Source organism: Phodopus roborovskii, unplaced genomic scaffold, assembly GCF_943737965.1.
Source record: "Phodopus roborovskii unplaced genomic scaffold, PHOROB, whole genome shotgun sequence".
Lineage (NCBI taxonomy): Eukaryota > Metazoa > Chordata > Mammalia > Rodentia > Cricetidae > Phodopus > Phodopus roborovskii.
In genome coordinates, this window is record NW_026126549.1 from 26073997 (window position 1) to 26089303 (window position 15307).

General features: G+C 46.4%; 1 protein-coding gene across 1 annotated transcript; it reads left to right on the plus strand.

Annotated features, from left to right (window-relative positions):
- The first annotated feature begins 1897 nt into the window (after nt 1-1897).
- Prelid3a (PRELI domain containing 3A) lies at nt 1898-13324 on the plus strand. Its single transcript, XM_051200802.1, has 6 exons — nt 1898-2118; nt 10106-10274; nt 10983-11072; nt 12444-12514; nt 12608-12710; nt 13247-13324. Exons 1-6 carry the CDS (start codon nt 2087-2089, stop codon nt 13298-13300), a joined length of 519 nt encoding a protein of 172 aa, XP_051056759.1. The 5' UTR covers nt 1898-2086; the 3' UTR covers nt 13301-13324.
- The last annotated feature ends 1983 nt before the right edge of the window (nt 13325-15307 follow it).

The window sequence follows — 15307 nt, forward strand, 5'->3', positions numbered from 1 at the left end:
AGGCAGCTGTAGCAATTGCTGACTGAATAGTGGTGTAGCAGGGCAGGAGGTGGGTTCTCTGGTGTCCTTTGGGTTTTTCTTTTTTGGTTTGGGGGGGCATTTTTGTCATTGTTTAGAGTGATGTAATGAGTGAAGGGACCCTCATCTAACATTTGGTCTACAGTTAGAAAACATCACGGGAAGGAAAGGGCAGGCAAAAGGGTAGTTCTGAAAGCAGAAATGTATGGCTGATGTCCAATTTATACACATGTAACGTGATTGATAAAACTTTTTTTTTGCGAAGTGAAAAAAAAAGAGATGGGAGAGAGGGAAGACAGACAGACAGACACACAGAAAGCATATGCAGGGCAGGTTTGAAGCATAATTGCACCAGAGTTACAGAGGAACATGGCAGCCCCCAACACAGTGGTGTCTAGTGTTGCTTCACATGGGTTTGGCATACTGGGGATGGAACCCAGTGGCTTGCACATATGAAATAAATACCACTGAGCAACTACAAATGTGCTTGCTCATCCAGGCAAATGACTCTGGTTCTTTCTTGTCTTGCTGGGATTAAAGGCATGCACCACCACCATCTGACTTACTTTTTACTTTGGGATGGGGTCTACTAACTGAGTTATCCACTTTCCTGCCTCAGTCTCTCCGGTAGCTATGATTATAGCCTGCTCCAACCATGTTGGCTTTTTTTTTTTTTTTTTTTTACTTTGTATGTAACACTTGCTAGCTAGTCCAGCCTGACCTCTAATTCCCCATCTTTCTGCCATCCTACCAAGTGCTAAGCCACCATACCAGTCCAAGATATGATCCATATATTTCTCTGAAGTTCCCAGAAAAAGAAAAGCCATACCTTGCTAAAGACTCCAAGAGCAATGACTGATCTTAGTGCTTATGGAGAATTAAAATGTTGCAGATTAGACTCAAATTATCTTGGCCTATTTTTACCTTTTTTTACTTGTGTGTGTGTGTGTGTGTGGTGTCGATGCTCATAGTTGCAGGTGTGTGGGCACGTTGGTGGGCACATAGTTGTGTGCCGGTACACATGTATACATGTATGTATGTATATGTATGGGGTCTCTTGCTAAACTGTAGCTTGTTATTAGTCTGGGTAACCACCTTGCTTGCTAGATTCCATGTCTATCTCCAGAGAGCTTAAATTATATGTGGGCTGTCATACCCACCCAGCAGCCCGATATACACTCATGTGTCTGGTCAATACCCTTGCCTATCAAAGCCTTTACAGTATATCCTATAGAAGACCACTGATTTTTCACCAATCCAAAAACTAAGAATGCTCTATCATCTAAGGCCATCTAAGCCGAGCTCCCTCCCCACTTGCTCCTGATCCCTGCTGACTTGGAAAATGCCACCGTTTGTGCCTTTCTTTGTTCTGTAACTAACACAGTTTCAAGTAACCGCATCCACAGCGGGGCGTCTTTCAGAGCAACCTAAGTCCTTGTTCCTGGATCATGATCACTTATATTTGGCTCAAAAATAAACTGGGTCTTGACTCCCTCCGAGGCGAGAACTGTTTTGTGTCTACAGGATAAAGGCAATTAGCCCCATTGGAGCAGCACTCCCGTTACTGGCAACTCTAGGACGAAGTCCACCTTTGTCCTCAAGCCTTTTGCTGCAGCAGCACCATAATATCGTTCACCTCTAAAGCATTCGCAAAACCGGCTACTTCTGTTTCCTAGGGGTGATGGCTCTGTCGTTGTAGCCTCTGTAGTGGGTTGCCTGTGACGCGCTGTCGATTGCATTGGGGTTTCAAACTTACTCAGTACCCAGATTGTTTATTTTGAATTGGCATGTCTGCTTTGTCCGCAACGTTCCCGTGTGGTTGGAAAGGGCAGGGACAGAATTTGGACAGCTACAAAGAGCCTAGCGCTGCCATTTGTGGCTGCGCGCTCCCGCAAGTCCCTACAGCAGCTTTGCTCTGGGTACCAACCGCCTTCCACATCCCTATTTTTAGCCTCTGCAGCCCGGGCCACGTGATGGAGGAGGCGGTATAGCGGACGCCCCGCCCTCGCGGCATCGCGCAGCATCCCGCAGAGCGCCGAGCCCGCGCCTGGGGCCTGCGGCTGCGGTGATGAAGATCTGGAGCTCCGAGCACGTGTTCGGGTGAGCAGGCTGAGGGCTGCGCTGGGAAATGCGTGGACGAGGCCGGAGCCAAGCGCATCTTCGGGGAGGGGCGTGGATGGGGAGAGGCAAGCGCTTCGGGTCCGGGATCGCGGGTCGGGGTGAGGGGAGGCAGGAGCGTGGCGCAGGCCTCCCCATCCTCAGCTGGCCGGTGCAGGTTGCAAGCTGCGCTGCGGGGGCGTCGCGACCGGTCCGGAGATGCGCTGCGCGTGTCACACACCGTGCCCAAGGGGATTGAACCCGGGGGAAGATGCGAGGAAGGCATTTGGGGCGTTTGGTCCTGAATACCTGTGCACACTGACGGAGAAATCGCGAACTGCCTCAAGTGCCCTCCTGACCCAAGGGCGCTTTCCACCCTGTCATCGAGTGTTTTAATATCGTCTCAAAGGAAAAAAAAAAAAAAAGGTTTTTGAGAATTTTTGATTCTGCTTAGAGAACCCATTCGTTCTGAGCGGGGATGGGGGTGGGGAGACTGCCTGAAACAGAATTGTCATCCATTGTCGTTTAAAGTATGAAGTTTTAATAAAGATGTATCACCTGGCTTCAGAACTTCTGACTTAGTTTTTGATGGTGCTGGGGACTGATCCCAGTGTTAAGCTGGGGATCCAACCCAGTGTTTTGAGCTTGCTTTAAAATGTTCCAGGCACCATTATAGCATCCACCTTTGAAAATGCAAAACAAAATAAGCCCTTGTGAAGGAGGTTCCCCCAAGATGCAGGCATAATTTGTACTGTCTGAATGCAGAGAAAGGAAGGGAAAACATTAAGTATAGGGATGCCAGAGCATTGACTTGGACCCTCTGAGAGTTGCCCCAAGTGCGCTGATGTTGACTAACCAACCCTGAGACCAGTGTTGACTTTTGTTTTTGAGACAGGGTTTGTCCTGGAACTCACTCTGTATACCAGGCTGGCCTTGAACTCACAAAGATCCACTGAGTGCAGGGATTAAAGGCATGTGTCACCACCATCTGGCCAGTGTTGACATTTTTGACCATTTTTACACCCTCTGTCATTTTAATTCTTTTTATTCCTAGTGTTTCATAATTTGTGACTTTGTAATTTCTAATGTGTTATCACCGATTTTAATGTGTGTGTGTTCTGGAGTTTTTCTTGTTTTTTTTTTTTTTTTTTTTTTTGAGACAGGCCTGGAGCTTGTTATGTAGACCAGGCTGGCCCCCAGCTCACAGAGATCTGTTTGCCTCTGCTTCCCCAGTGCTGGGATTAAAGTCATATGTCACCACGGTTGGCCGGTTTTACTATTCTTTTTTTGGGGGGGGGGGCAGAGGGACAGAGGTTCAAGACAGGGTTTCTCTGTGTAGCTTTGGAGCCTGTCCTGGAACTAGCTCTTATAGAGCTGGCTGGTCTTGAAGTCACAGAGATCTGCCTGCCTCTGCCTCGGCCTCCCGAGTGCTGGAACTAAAGGCATGCACCACCACTGCCCAGGGCCCTTTATACTTTTTTTTTCTTCTTACTATTTTTAAAATTGCATTTAATTAAATATTTGTGGTGTATGCGTGCCACAGTGTGTAAGTGATGTCAGGACCACATGGGGGAGTCCATTCTCAACTCCTACCTTGTGGATCAGGAGATCCAAGTGGGGATGACAGCTGGCATCTTTAGCTGCTGAGCCATCTTGTTTGCCCCAAGATACCCGTTTTAAAGTGTATTCTACAACTGTGGGCTGGGGGGGATGGCTCACTGGTTAAGGTGCTCGCCGTGCAAGTGTGAGCACTGGAGCTCAGATCCCCAGACCTCTAGTGACTGTGAGTGCAGCCTGTGATTCTAGCTTGGCTAGCTGGAGATGGGGATGCCTGGAGCAGGCCAGCTAACACAACTACACCGCCTCAGTGAATAACATGGAAGAAGGACCAAAGGGGTTCTCTACATCAGTCTTGGGCCTCCCCAAACATGCACGTACTGGTGCACCTACGCATACCACACATGGGGAGAGAAAAGAGTTAAATGGATTATACAATTGAGTGACTCTTAGTGTATTTACAGAAACTAAGTTTTTTGTTTTTGCCAACTGTGCAGCCATCCCCATGGTACCGGTTTTAGGACATTTCTGTTATCTTCTAAAGAGATAATGGACTTGATTACTTGAGCTCTACTTCCCATTCCTCCCCCAGGCAAACACTGATTTGTTTCTGTAGGTTTTGTTCTGGATATCCTATATAAACAGTCATCAATATCTGATGTTCTGGGTCTGGCTTTTTTTCTTTCTTGTTTTTGTTTTTTGAGGTTCACCCATGTGGTAGTATGTGTTGGTTCTTTGTTTTGTGGCCCAGGTACACTGCCAGTATCTGACCTTGGCACTGTTCATAGGGAGGAAGCTCACACAGAGACCAGATATCCTTCTAGAATAAGGGCAGCAATAGGCCTCTGGCAGGCCATCAGCTTAGGCTGCAGAGCTTTGAGGATGAACCTACAGCTAGCTTGTTTCCTAGCCAGGAGCTGGGAAGAGGAGTTAACCTTCCAGATAGTCTGAAAATGTCCACTCTCTTCTCTCTCATTTCTTTAACAAAGGCAGCAGAGATGGTAAATTTGGTGAACATCCTTCCAAAGGTTTGTGCCCGAAACCAAGTGACTACTTATATGTATGTTTATGTATAAATCTACATCATATGGTGTATTTTTCCCAGATAGAAATCAGTGACCTCACCTTGTAAGGATCTTTTCTTCTTCTTGCAAGAGTGTTTTTGAGATCTGTCCAAGCCGAGATAACATATCTATGGATATAAATTGATGTACATATAGTTTCATTATATTAGCTGTGTAATCAGCCATTTTATGAATTTGCTATAATTTGCCCTCTCTCTTTATTTTTTCTTTCTCGAGATAAGGTTTCTCTGTGTAGCTTTGAGCCTGTCCTGGAACTTACTTTCTAGGCCAGGCTGGCCTTGACCTCATAGAGATCTACTTGCCTCTGCTTCCCAAGAGCTGGGATTAAAGGCATGCTCCACCACTGCCTGGCACCCTGTCTCTATTGAAAGGACACATATGTTTCTGTGTAAATGGAGTTTTTAATTGGTCTAGATAATAAAAACCTAGAGTCAGATATAGAGGAAAATGCTGAAAGATCTGAGAGAAGAAGGAACAAGCCACTGCTGCACTTTACTTCCTTAGAATCTCAGCCAGTTCCTGTTTCTCCCTGCATATATCCTGTTTCTATCCAGGAGCTCACTTCTTCTCTGTACAGACCTCCAGACCTCTATGGTTAGCTAGTGGCAAGCTCCATTCTCTGACCTACAGACAGGCTTTATTTGTACAATCAAGATATCACATTTCTGCTATACTTAATTGCCTGTGATGATCACTATCAACTGCTACCTTGGATTGAGAGACACCCAGAGACTAGTAAGGAACACCTCTGGGTGTTTTTGCAAGGACTTTTCCATACAGTGATTCTCACTCTTCCTAAAACTGCAATTCCTTATGTTTCGGTGAACCCCCAACCATAAAATTAATTTCTTTGCTACTTCATAATTGTAATTTTGTTCCTGTTATGAATTATAATGTAAATATCTGATATGCATATGGTCTTAGGCAACCCCTGTGAAAGGGTCTTTGGAACCTAAAGGAGTCATGACCCATAGGTTGAGAACCACCACCATAGGAGATTAGTTAGTTTGTGACGTCGCTGACCTAATCAATGCTATAATACATTGAAAACGGGAACTGGAGGAATCATGTAAGTTGGGGCCTTGTTGGAGACCATCACCTGGGGTGTGTCATTGAAGGGCTATGTCTTGGCCTTGACCTCTTCTCTTATTCCTTCCTGCTTTCTGTCTGTCTTGAGGTGAGATGCTGTAGTGTGTTCCATGTCCTCTGTCATTAAGTCCTGTCTCATCACAGGCACAGGACCACCAGAGACAAGTTACCATGGACTGAAGCCTTTGAAACCATGAGCCAAAGTCAATTTTTCCTTCTCATTAATTGTTTCTTTGGAGTATTTGTCAGAGAGGCTAACAAAGGAGCCACTTAGGCCAGCAGATCTTAGGCTATTCAGCCACAGAACTACTTTCCACTCTTGGAAATATTGAGGCCCTCCATTTTTATATACATTTCATCCTTTTTTAAAATTACTTAGTTATATTTTTTTTAAATGTATGAGTACTTTGTCTGTATGTACATCTGCATTCAAGAAGAGAACATCAGATCTCATTATAGGTGATTGTGAGCCATCGTGTGAGTGCTGAGAATTGAACTCAGGACCTTTGGAAGAGCAGATAGTGCTGAGCATCTCCCCAACCCCTTGATTTTTCTTTTAATAGTTACAATATCAGAGAGCCGTGTATACAGCCATAGCTGTATACTGTATACTGTACACCAAGAGCCATGTATACTATAACGCTTGGGAAGGAGGGGCTTGAGGCACACCTTGACTGTGTATAGAGACCTTTCTTAAAAAACAAGCAACCAACTCTGTATTGTCATTAGACATTTCAATTGAAATTTTAAAACGTTCATTACAATGGATAATAATAAACCCTTTTTGGCACAGGGTCTCATGTTGTTGAGGCTGAGTCCCTGTGTAGCTGAGGGTGACTTTGAATTTCTGATACTCCATTTTTGGAGTACTTTGATGACAGGCCATATGCCTCTATGCCTCATTTTAAGCCTATACTGTTAAGAGTTTAAAGTTAAATTTGGGATGAGGATGGTAGAGAATGCTTGCCTAGAATGTGTGAAACCCTGGGTTTAATCTCCAATGCCATAAACTTGATGTGGTGGTACATGCCTGTAATCCCAGCATTTGGGAGGTAGAGGTAGGGAATTCAGGAATTCAAGCAAATATGAGACCTTCTTTCAACAACTTAAAAGTAAAAACTTAACAGCTGGATGATATTAAAAAATAATATGCATGACCTCCAGATTTCTGTAGCTTGGTTTTCTTATCTACCTCTGCTTCTGGTGTTTTGCAATATATTGCCTTGGTTGAGGTGTGTGGATAATGTCCAGCCTCACACAGATAGGGAGCTAGGAAAGCTAAGTATGTCTTTGTACCTTTCCTTTACTGCTATGACCAGAAAATGATAGCTTCTTAAAAAGTAATAATATAAAATTGGGAACAGAGAACAGAAAAACAAATGCTAAGTAAAGTTCTGCCTCTTGAGAGACAACTGCATCCATCTTTTGAATGTGTGTATTCTTCAGGTTTGTAGTATGGGGCAGTTATGCGTGTGGTAATGGATGCAAGCTTTCTAAAATTCCAGCTTTCCTGCAAAAGTTCAGGTTTTATCTTTGGCAACACTAAAGATGCTTGCCTTAAGGTGACAGGCTCACTCACTTCCTTAGTTTCCCAGAAAATAAAATAACTGCCAAGTCCCCAAGTTTGAGCAAAGAGTTTGTGCATTGTTCTTCTAAGGGCAAGCTGTCGGTGGTGAGAGGCAGTGGTGAATTGGGCGGGCTCCTGACACCATGCAACCACCTGATACACCGAGGCAGCTTGAGAATGGCTTGTTCTGCAGAAGTATTTCTGGCACACAGCCTGTCCTCTTGCAGATTGTCAAAGAGTCCTCAGAGGTCAAGAGATGATAAAATTAACCACTTTGCCATTTCATCACAAGCACTCCTAAGAGAACCCTGAGTTGTTTCCCTGAGTGCATTGCCAGCAACAGTGACCAGGCTGTGGTTTGGAGCCTGGCCTGCATTGCTGGCAGAGTCCAGCACTTTCCCCCATTACTTTAAGAGTTATCCTTGTAAATGTTGATGTGGTGAGAGAGCTAGCAATGTCCCAATCACACTGTGACAACCACTTCCTAAGAGAGTGTGGCCCATATGCTTCAAAACCTGCTGAAAGTAGGGTATAGCTGAGCTTTTGGTCCTGTGACTACCTCTTAACCACCCTTCCCCTGACCTTTAACTCTACACCTTTTAGAAATAAGCGAACATAGAAAGACCTGAGTCCTGGACACATGGTGGGTCTCCCGTGCTAACCAGTCCTCTTATAGCTTGCCTGGTTTCATGTGCATTCCCACCTTTGGCCTTTCCCTTGGACGATTTAGGCAGATCTTGGACATCAGTTTCTACCACCCTGCTTTGCCTAGGATTCTCCTTGGCATGTGTGATGCCTGCTCTTGCTTGGTTGCTGACATCACTGGATCTCACTGCTGGGCACATCTGCGAGGGATTTTCATGATCAGGTTATTTGAAGCAGGAAGATTCACTCTATGGCCACACAGATCAAAGGACATGGAACAGGGAAGCTTTGCAACTATCTGCTTGCTGTCATCCCTGCTGGCAAGTTCATCTTTCCTGTTGCTATGGCATCCCTTCACTGACCTTAGCATCAGTTATCTGGGATTCCAACATAGCCTGAAGATCAGCAGCTCTTTGGGAATCCTCCAGGCCTTCAGCATCAGATTCTCAGCCTCTCTAGTGTGAGACAGCCATTATGGGGCTATCCAAGCCATTTTGTAAGCCAATCTAATAGCTCCCCTTTAATAAATATATATAACATTAGTTCAATATATATGATATATATTAGTTCAATATATATTTTATATATATATAATATATACATGTATTATATCAGGAGTCCAAGGCCAGCTGAGCAAATATGAGTCCCTCTCTCAGCATTTAAAAAAAAAAATTTAAGAATGTAATTGTATTTTCCAAAAATTGGAGGACCTGTACTTTAAAAATAATACCCATGACTTTCGGATTTCTGTAGCTTGATTCTCTTATCTACCTCTGCATCTGGTGTTTTGCAATGTATTGCTTTGGTTGAGGCGTGTGGATAAAGTCCTTCCTCATGCAGATAGAGAGGTGTGTGTGTGTGTGTGTGTGTGTGTGTGTGTGTGTGTGTGTGTGTGTGCACTTCATTCAAACTTCTAAGTGGTATGAGGCCTGAAGCAATTTTATGTGTTTCCACATGTGTGCCTTGTGCATGTATGTGGCCTTGAGCTCAGAGATCCACCTGCCACTGTCTCCTCGGTGCTGGGACTAAAGGTGTTTTTAAAAAGTATTAACTGTGAGGCTGAGATGCTCAGTGGTTAGGAACACTTACTACAGTTGTAGAGGACTTGCATTCAGCTTCCAGTCCCCACATGGCAGCTTGCAACCATTTGGAAATCCAGTTCCAGGGGATCCAATACCCTCTTTTAACTTCCACAGGCACTAGGCACACACGTGGTGCACAAGCATGTATTGGGACGAGACACTCATACACACACACACACACACACACACACACCTTGAATTGCTTCAGACCACGTACCACTTAGAAGTTTGAAAGAAGTGCAGACGCTTCTTTCCAGAGCAGATTGAAAATATTGTCAGTCAAAAACGCTAGAGAAATGGCTCCTCGGCAGGCAGGTAAAAAGCATATACCCCTTGTAGAGGACCCGAGTGGGGCTGCTCACATTGCCTGTAACTCCAGCTTCAGGGGATCTGACATCCTTTTCTTCTGTTCTGAAAGTTGAAGACGATGACTGTGAGATATACCTCTGTGCGAGATGCACGTCTGTTCCATTATAAAGTCGATAGTGTGCTAAATTCATCAGCTGGGAACTGTCCTTGGTTCTTGGTAGCATTGAATATGCGGGAACAAAAGCCTGCTTGGGTACACTTGGGTGTTCTGCGTGGGTGTTCTTCAATATATCAGGCAGTATACTTACCTGGGTAGCTGGACAGTCAGGTGGGGCTGTAAGCCCCAGTGGGAGGCAGGGTCCAGCCTGCATTAAGGACAGCAGCCAGTGTTTCTCAGCAAAAGGTGTAGTCAGGGAGACATATCTCACTGCTGGTAAGTCTCCAAAAAAGGTTTCTACCTCTTGTGGGCTGGAGAAGAGCAAGGACAGGAAAAACCCGAGGTCATCTAAGGTTGATGGCCCTGCATAGGTCCAGCACAGACTTGGGGTCCCTCCAGAGACCTGGTCTCAGACAGAACCCAGGACAGCCTTCCCTGCATAGACACAGACGCCTCAGCCTCAGGGTCACTTCCTCGGCTAATTGTGTTCTCTTGCCAGCCATCCCTGGGACACGGTGATCAAGGCTGCCATGCGAAAGTACCCAAACCCGATGAACCCGTGTGTGGTGGGCGTGGATGTGCTGGAGCGTAGCGTGGACGACTGTGGGCGCCTGCACAGTCTGCGCCTGCTCAGCACCGAGTGGGGGCTGCCTGGCCTCGTGCGTGCGGTGAGCCTCCCTGCATGGCTGCCCTCGATTACTGCTAAGGAATGCCACCAATGGCTGGGCAAGATCCCTGTTCTCTTTGGACTGTCCGTGGGTCCCAGTCTGCTTTCTGGGAAGGACACTAGTCACCATGGGTTAAGTGAGCTGGATGACCTTTCTTCAGTGACATCTATGCCCAGAACCCCACATTTCGTGATGCTGCAGCTAGACATTTTACATAGGAACTTCAGGAAGACACAGCACAACCCATACTCGTTCTTAGGCCCAGGATTGGGGGTGGGGCGGGGTCGGGTGGAGAGCTGTGAGAATGAGACAGGACAGCTTTCCCACGCGTGGTTGCACACTGACCTCCCCTCCACACAGAACTAGGTCCTTCCATGGCCCTAGCGTCTCCTGCTGTCTCCTTGTGGCTCATTTGCTGCTCCTGGATTCTATATCAGGACATGAAAAGCGTCCCTGTAAGCTGTCTTCACTTCAGAGCTCTTGCTAGCAAAGGAGCCTCTCTTCTTAGGACGCCCGGGGTTCCCTGGTTTAATTTTTGTCAAAACATTCATTGCTGTCCGTGTTAAGCTCTTCAATCCATTTTCTGTTATCTACCAGGGGTTTGACCCTTCTGCCCACCGCTGTATCCACAGATACAGAGGGTTTGCTGTAAAGAATGAGTAACTGGACTTAAGCATACCACTATACGCGCTTTGTTTTGTCCCTTAGATTTTGGGAGCCAACAGGACCTTGACATACATCAAAGAGAGTTCTGTTGTGGATCCCACCACAAGGAAAATGGAGCTGTGTTCCACCAATGTAAGCAGGGGTCTAAGATGAGAAAGGTGTTTAAATGTTTCTCAGCAATGGTGCTAGTACCTCCCTTAAATTGTATTTTCAGTTTTCCTTCTGCTCCAAGTGGGCTTATTTTTAGGAGGAGGGTTGGATTTATTTAGTGGTATTTTATCTTTGTTTTGTTTTGGGATGGAGACCTCACTTACTGTACCCCAGGTCAGCTTGGAACTCTCTGGTCTTAAATTTACTGTAATCCTCTTGCCTTGCCTCTGGAATGCTGAGGCTTCACCACACCTACCTTTTTTTAGTCTTTTTATTCAAGTATAGTCAACATATAGAATAGGTCAAGGGTGGTTGTGTGTGTGCCAGGCAGATCTCTGTAAGTCTGAGGCCAGCCTGATCTATAGTGACAGACAGCTATATAGTAAGACCCTGCCTCAAAATAAGTAAACAAACAAATAAGATAAAAAGAAAAACAAAAGGCAAAACAGCTAGATAAAAAGGCATGACTACATGGAAACTCTGTAAAGTACAGGTGGTATTTTCCATAATGATGGGTTCTGTAGATCAACCGAGAAAACAGGATCAAGATAAGGAGGAGGTCTCAGCCACACAGATGGCACTAAAGTCACCAGGCAATTAACCATGTGTGCTTTCAGTCTTCTAGGTGGAAAACAGGTCATATATCTCTCCCTTTGAAGAGACAAACCTGTGTTTAACATGCCTGGTTCCCCTAGTGCTTGTTTATCTGTGAGTTTGGGGACCTCGTGGGAACCTCTAATAAAATGTAACAGCCACTTTCCCCTTCCTCTTATTTCTATTAAAGGTACATATATAGAACTAAGTGTGGTGACACATACCTTCAGTCCCAGCACTTGGGAGGCAGAGGCAGGTGGATCTCTGTGAGTTGGAGGCCAGTTTGGCTACACAGAGGAACCCTACATTCTGCCCACCCCATACACACACAAAGCACATACAGGGGCTGGAGAGATGGCTCAACAGTGACAAGAACTTGTTGCTCTCACATGGTGGCTCACAACCATCCGTAGCTCCAGTTCCAGGGGATTCAACAACCTCTTTTGACCTTTGCAGGTACCAGGCACCATATATGGTAAATATACATGCATACAGGCAATACATTCATACATGTAAAAGAAAATAAGTAAATCTAAAAAAATTTAATTTTTTTTTCTTTTTTAATATTTTTGTTTTTTTGAGGCAGGGTTTCTTTGTGTAACAGGCCTGGTTGTCCTGGAATTCTCTTTATAGAGCAGACTGGCCTAAGAATCACAGAGATTCATCTGCCTCTGCCTCCTGAGTGCTGGGATTAAAGGTATGGGCCAGCAATGCCCACCAGCCTTTTTTTTAAATATGTGTTGTTGTTTGTTTTTAAAGATCACGCTCACGAATCTGGTGTCAGTGAATGAGAGGTTGGTGTACACACCTCACCCAGAGAACCCTGAAAAGTGAGTTCTCTCACCCCAGGGATGGACACATTGAACAGCAGGGGTGGGTGGGCGGAGCCTCCTTCCCCGAATTCACCTTCTCCTTTTCTGCAGGACTGTGCTCATCCAAGAAGCCATCATCACTGTGAAGGGGATTAGCCTTGGGAGCTACCTGGAAAGTCTAATGGCCAACACGATATCCTCCAATGCAAAGAAGGTGCATACCTCAGGGCAGGGTCCTGGTGCGCTCCGGGGGTGGGGGTGGGGTGGGGTCTAATGTGCCAGATGAAATGGTGACATGTCCGCTTCTCCTGAGGACTGGGCTCTCTGCAGTTGACTTCCTAAGGCCACTGTGGTTTTCTGGTGGGAACGTAGTTTGAACTAGAAGGCTGGCCAGGCTCTGAGGGGTAAGGCTTCTGTCCTAGTCGGTTACTATTGCCCTGAAGTCTATCCCTGTCTCTCTGGCCTCCACATGGCAGCTTTGGCTCTGGGATTTTGAGATGTCTTAGGTCTCTCACAGATGCAGGTTTGCTGTTAGCCTAAGAGGGGTGTCAACTCTGGGATAGTTCAAACAGGTGATTTAACTCATTAGAAACATCACATCTGATGTTTCTGAGTTTGAATAGCCTGCTTACATGGACCATGGCTCAGGAAGTTATTGCTACATCTTTGCCACAGTAGTCTCCTCCTTTGTCACAGGCAGGTGACCTGCTGCATGCAGTGAGACTTGAAGTCCCTCTGTTGTTGTTGCAGGGCTGGGCCGCCATTGAGTGGATAATTGAGCATTCCGAGAGCGCCGTAAGCTAACAGGTCTGCATCCATGCTGGTGATACAAGGGGCAACCAGAGTAGCGTCTTAACCTGGTACAGAGTTCTGGCCTTTTATTACCTGTGTGCATGAGGTGCTTGAGAGAGAATGTTTGTCAGTCCTGCCCTTCCTACTGTCTGTCGTGGTGAGCAGGTCCATCCTCTTTCATTTTCTTGATTTGTGCTGAGACTTCTTTCCAGGATGTACTCGAGCCATTGCCGAGTGGAGTCTGAGGAAGGCAGTTTAGTGTTGGCTGCCCCGAGGTCTCAGTACCTGGCTGCCTGAGCATTCCTCAGGATTGTCAATTGTTAATGAAGAACCTCCATAGTGTTATGGGCAGATTTAATCTTGAGTTTTGTTTGTTTGTTTGTTTCGTTTTTTGTCTTGGGCAAAATTTGTACTTTTTGAAAATACTGTTATCGTTTTTATTAGCTGGGGAATGGGACCAGGGACCTCACACCTGTTGGCTTGAGTAAGCACTAGACCTCTGTGCTCCACACTCAGGCTGTGCATGAGCCTATGAAAAATGCTTTGTGCCTGTTTATTCGCTTGGTACAAGGCAGTGTTCAGCCTCTGGGTTGTCACTGTAGTGGCAAAGGCATTTCTATTATTGTCATGGACTGCACAGGTGTTCCTTGGAATTGATGCTTGATTGGTTGGCACTCATCTTGTTCTCACAGGGAGTCCCACTTCCCTTTAGGAAGGGGCCTCCTCACTTCCTGTCAGCTGCTGACGGCCATGGCTTACTTCCCTCCCTCACCCCCAGCGCATGTTCGCTCCCTCATTCCCCTCAGCCAGCAGGCTGTTGTGAGGGTCTGATATCCTTTAAGACATCATTCTTGCTGCTTGCCAGAGAACTTTACCTAGGATCCAAGACCTGCCGCGGGGCCTCTTAGCCTCAACCTGAGCTGAGCTTGTTGTGGGGGCTGTGTGTGGAGAGAGGGAGGCCTGGTGTGAGTCTAGGCTCCCCAGGTTGTTTCTTCATAAACTAGAGCTAACCTGTCCCTACCTTCAGTCAGATATCTCACCAAAAAGAGTCAAAGAAGGAAGGGAAGAAGGAAATATGGATGGATAAAGAAGATGAAAGGCAAGTGCGGATATGGTTCCTGCCAAGTCTGGAAGAGGTGGGACCTGCTGGAATCTTCCCTGTCCGTGGTGACCTCCCAGAACATCATCAGCAGGTCCAGGCACCAGCAGTGGGAGGCTATGGTTCCTGGGAGTAGTGTGGAGCCCTACGCTGCCAGGCTCTGCTGTAGGTACCGGGCTGGGGCGGTACTGGGCTGCACTGCCCCTGCACTGGTCTTAAGCTTTTACCTGCTTCCCCTGGCAGGAGTGCCACCTCTGCTGGCTCCAGTCACTTCACCAAAGGAGAGCTCCCCTCTCCTCATGCCCTGCCAGCTAACCCAGGGTAGGTCTCCCAAACCTTCCCTAGGGGCCTGGCTGCTGTCCTTTGTTCCTGGTGGCCCTCTGTCCTTAGAGTGTTCCACTTGCCTCTGTGAAGAAGGTGAATGAGAAGTTAGTTGCTTTCTGACCCTCAGGGTCCCCATCATGTACCATATATGGAGGGCACTATGGGGTCCAGCCGCAACTGGGATTTTCAAGCTCAGGCTGGCCTTGAACTCCCTGTGTAACTGAAGATGACCTTGAACTCCTGATCTTCCTGCTTCAGTTTCCCAAGTGCTGGGATTATAGACTTGGGCTGCTATACTTGGCTCTTTTTGGTCATTGTTGCTGAGACAGATCTTGAGGTGTAGCCCTGGCTGAACTTATGGCAACCCTCCTGCCTCAGCATCTCGAGCACTGGAATTACCGGTGTGTACCACCGTGCAGGCCTGGGCTGGGATTCTTGTCAAGTCCCTATTATCTTTTCAGCTTCTCCCAACTAAAAAGAGGGTAGGACCTCCTGTTATGTAAGAGCCTTCTAGCTAATTGCCCTCCCCTCCCCTCCCGAAGTCCTGAGGCCAATAGCTGTAGGGTGGTGGATTTGTGCTCCTGGCTGAGGCTGAA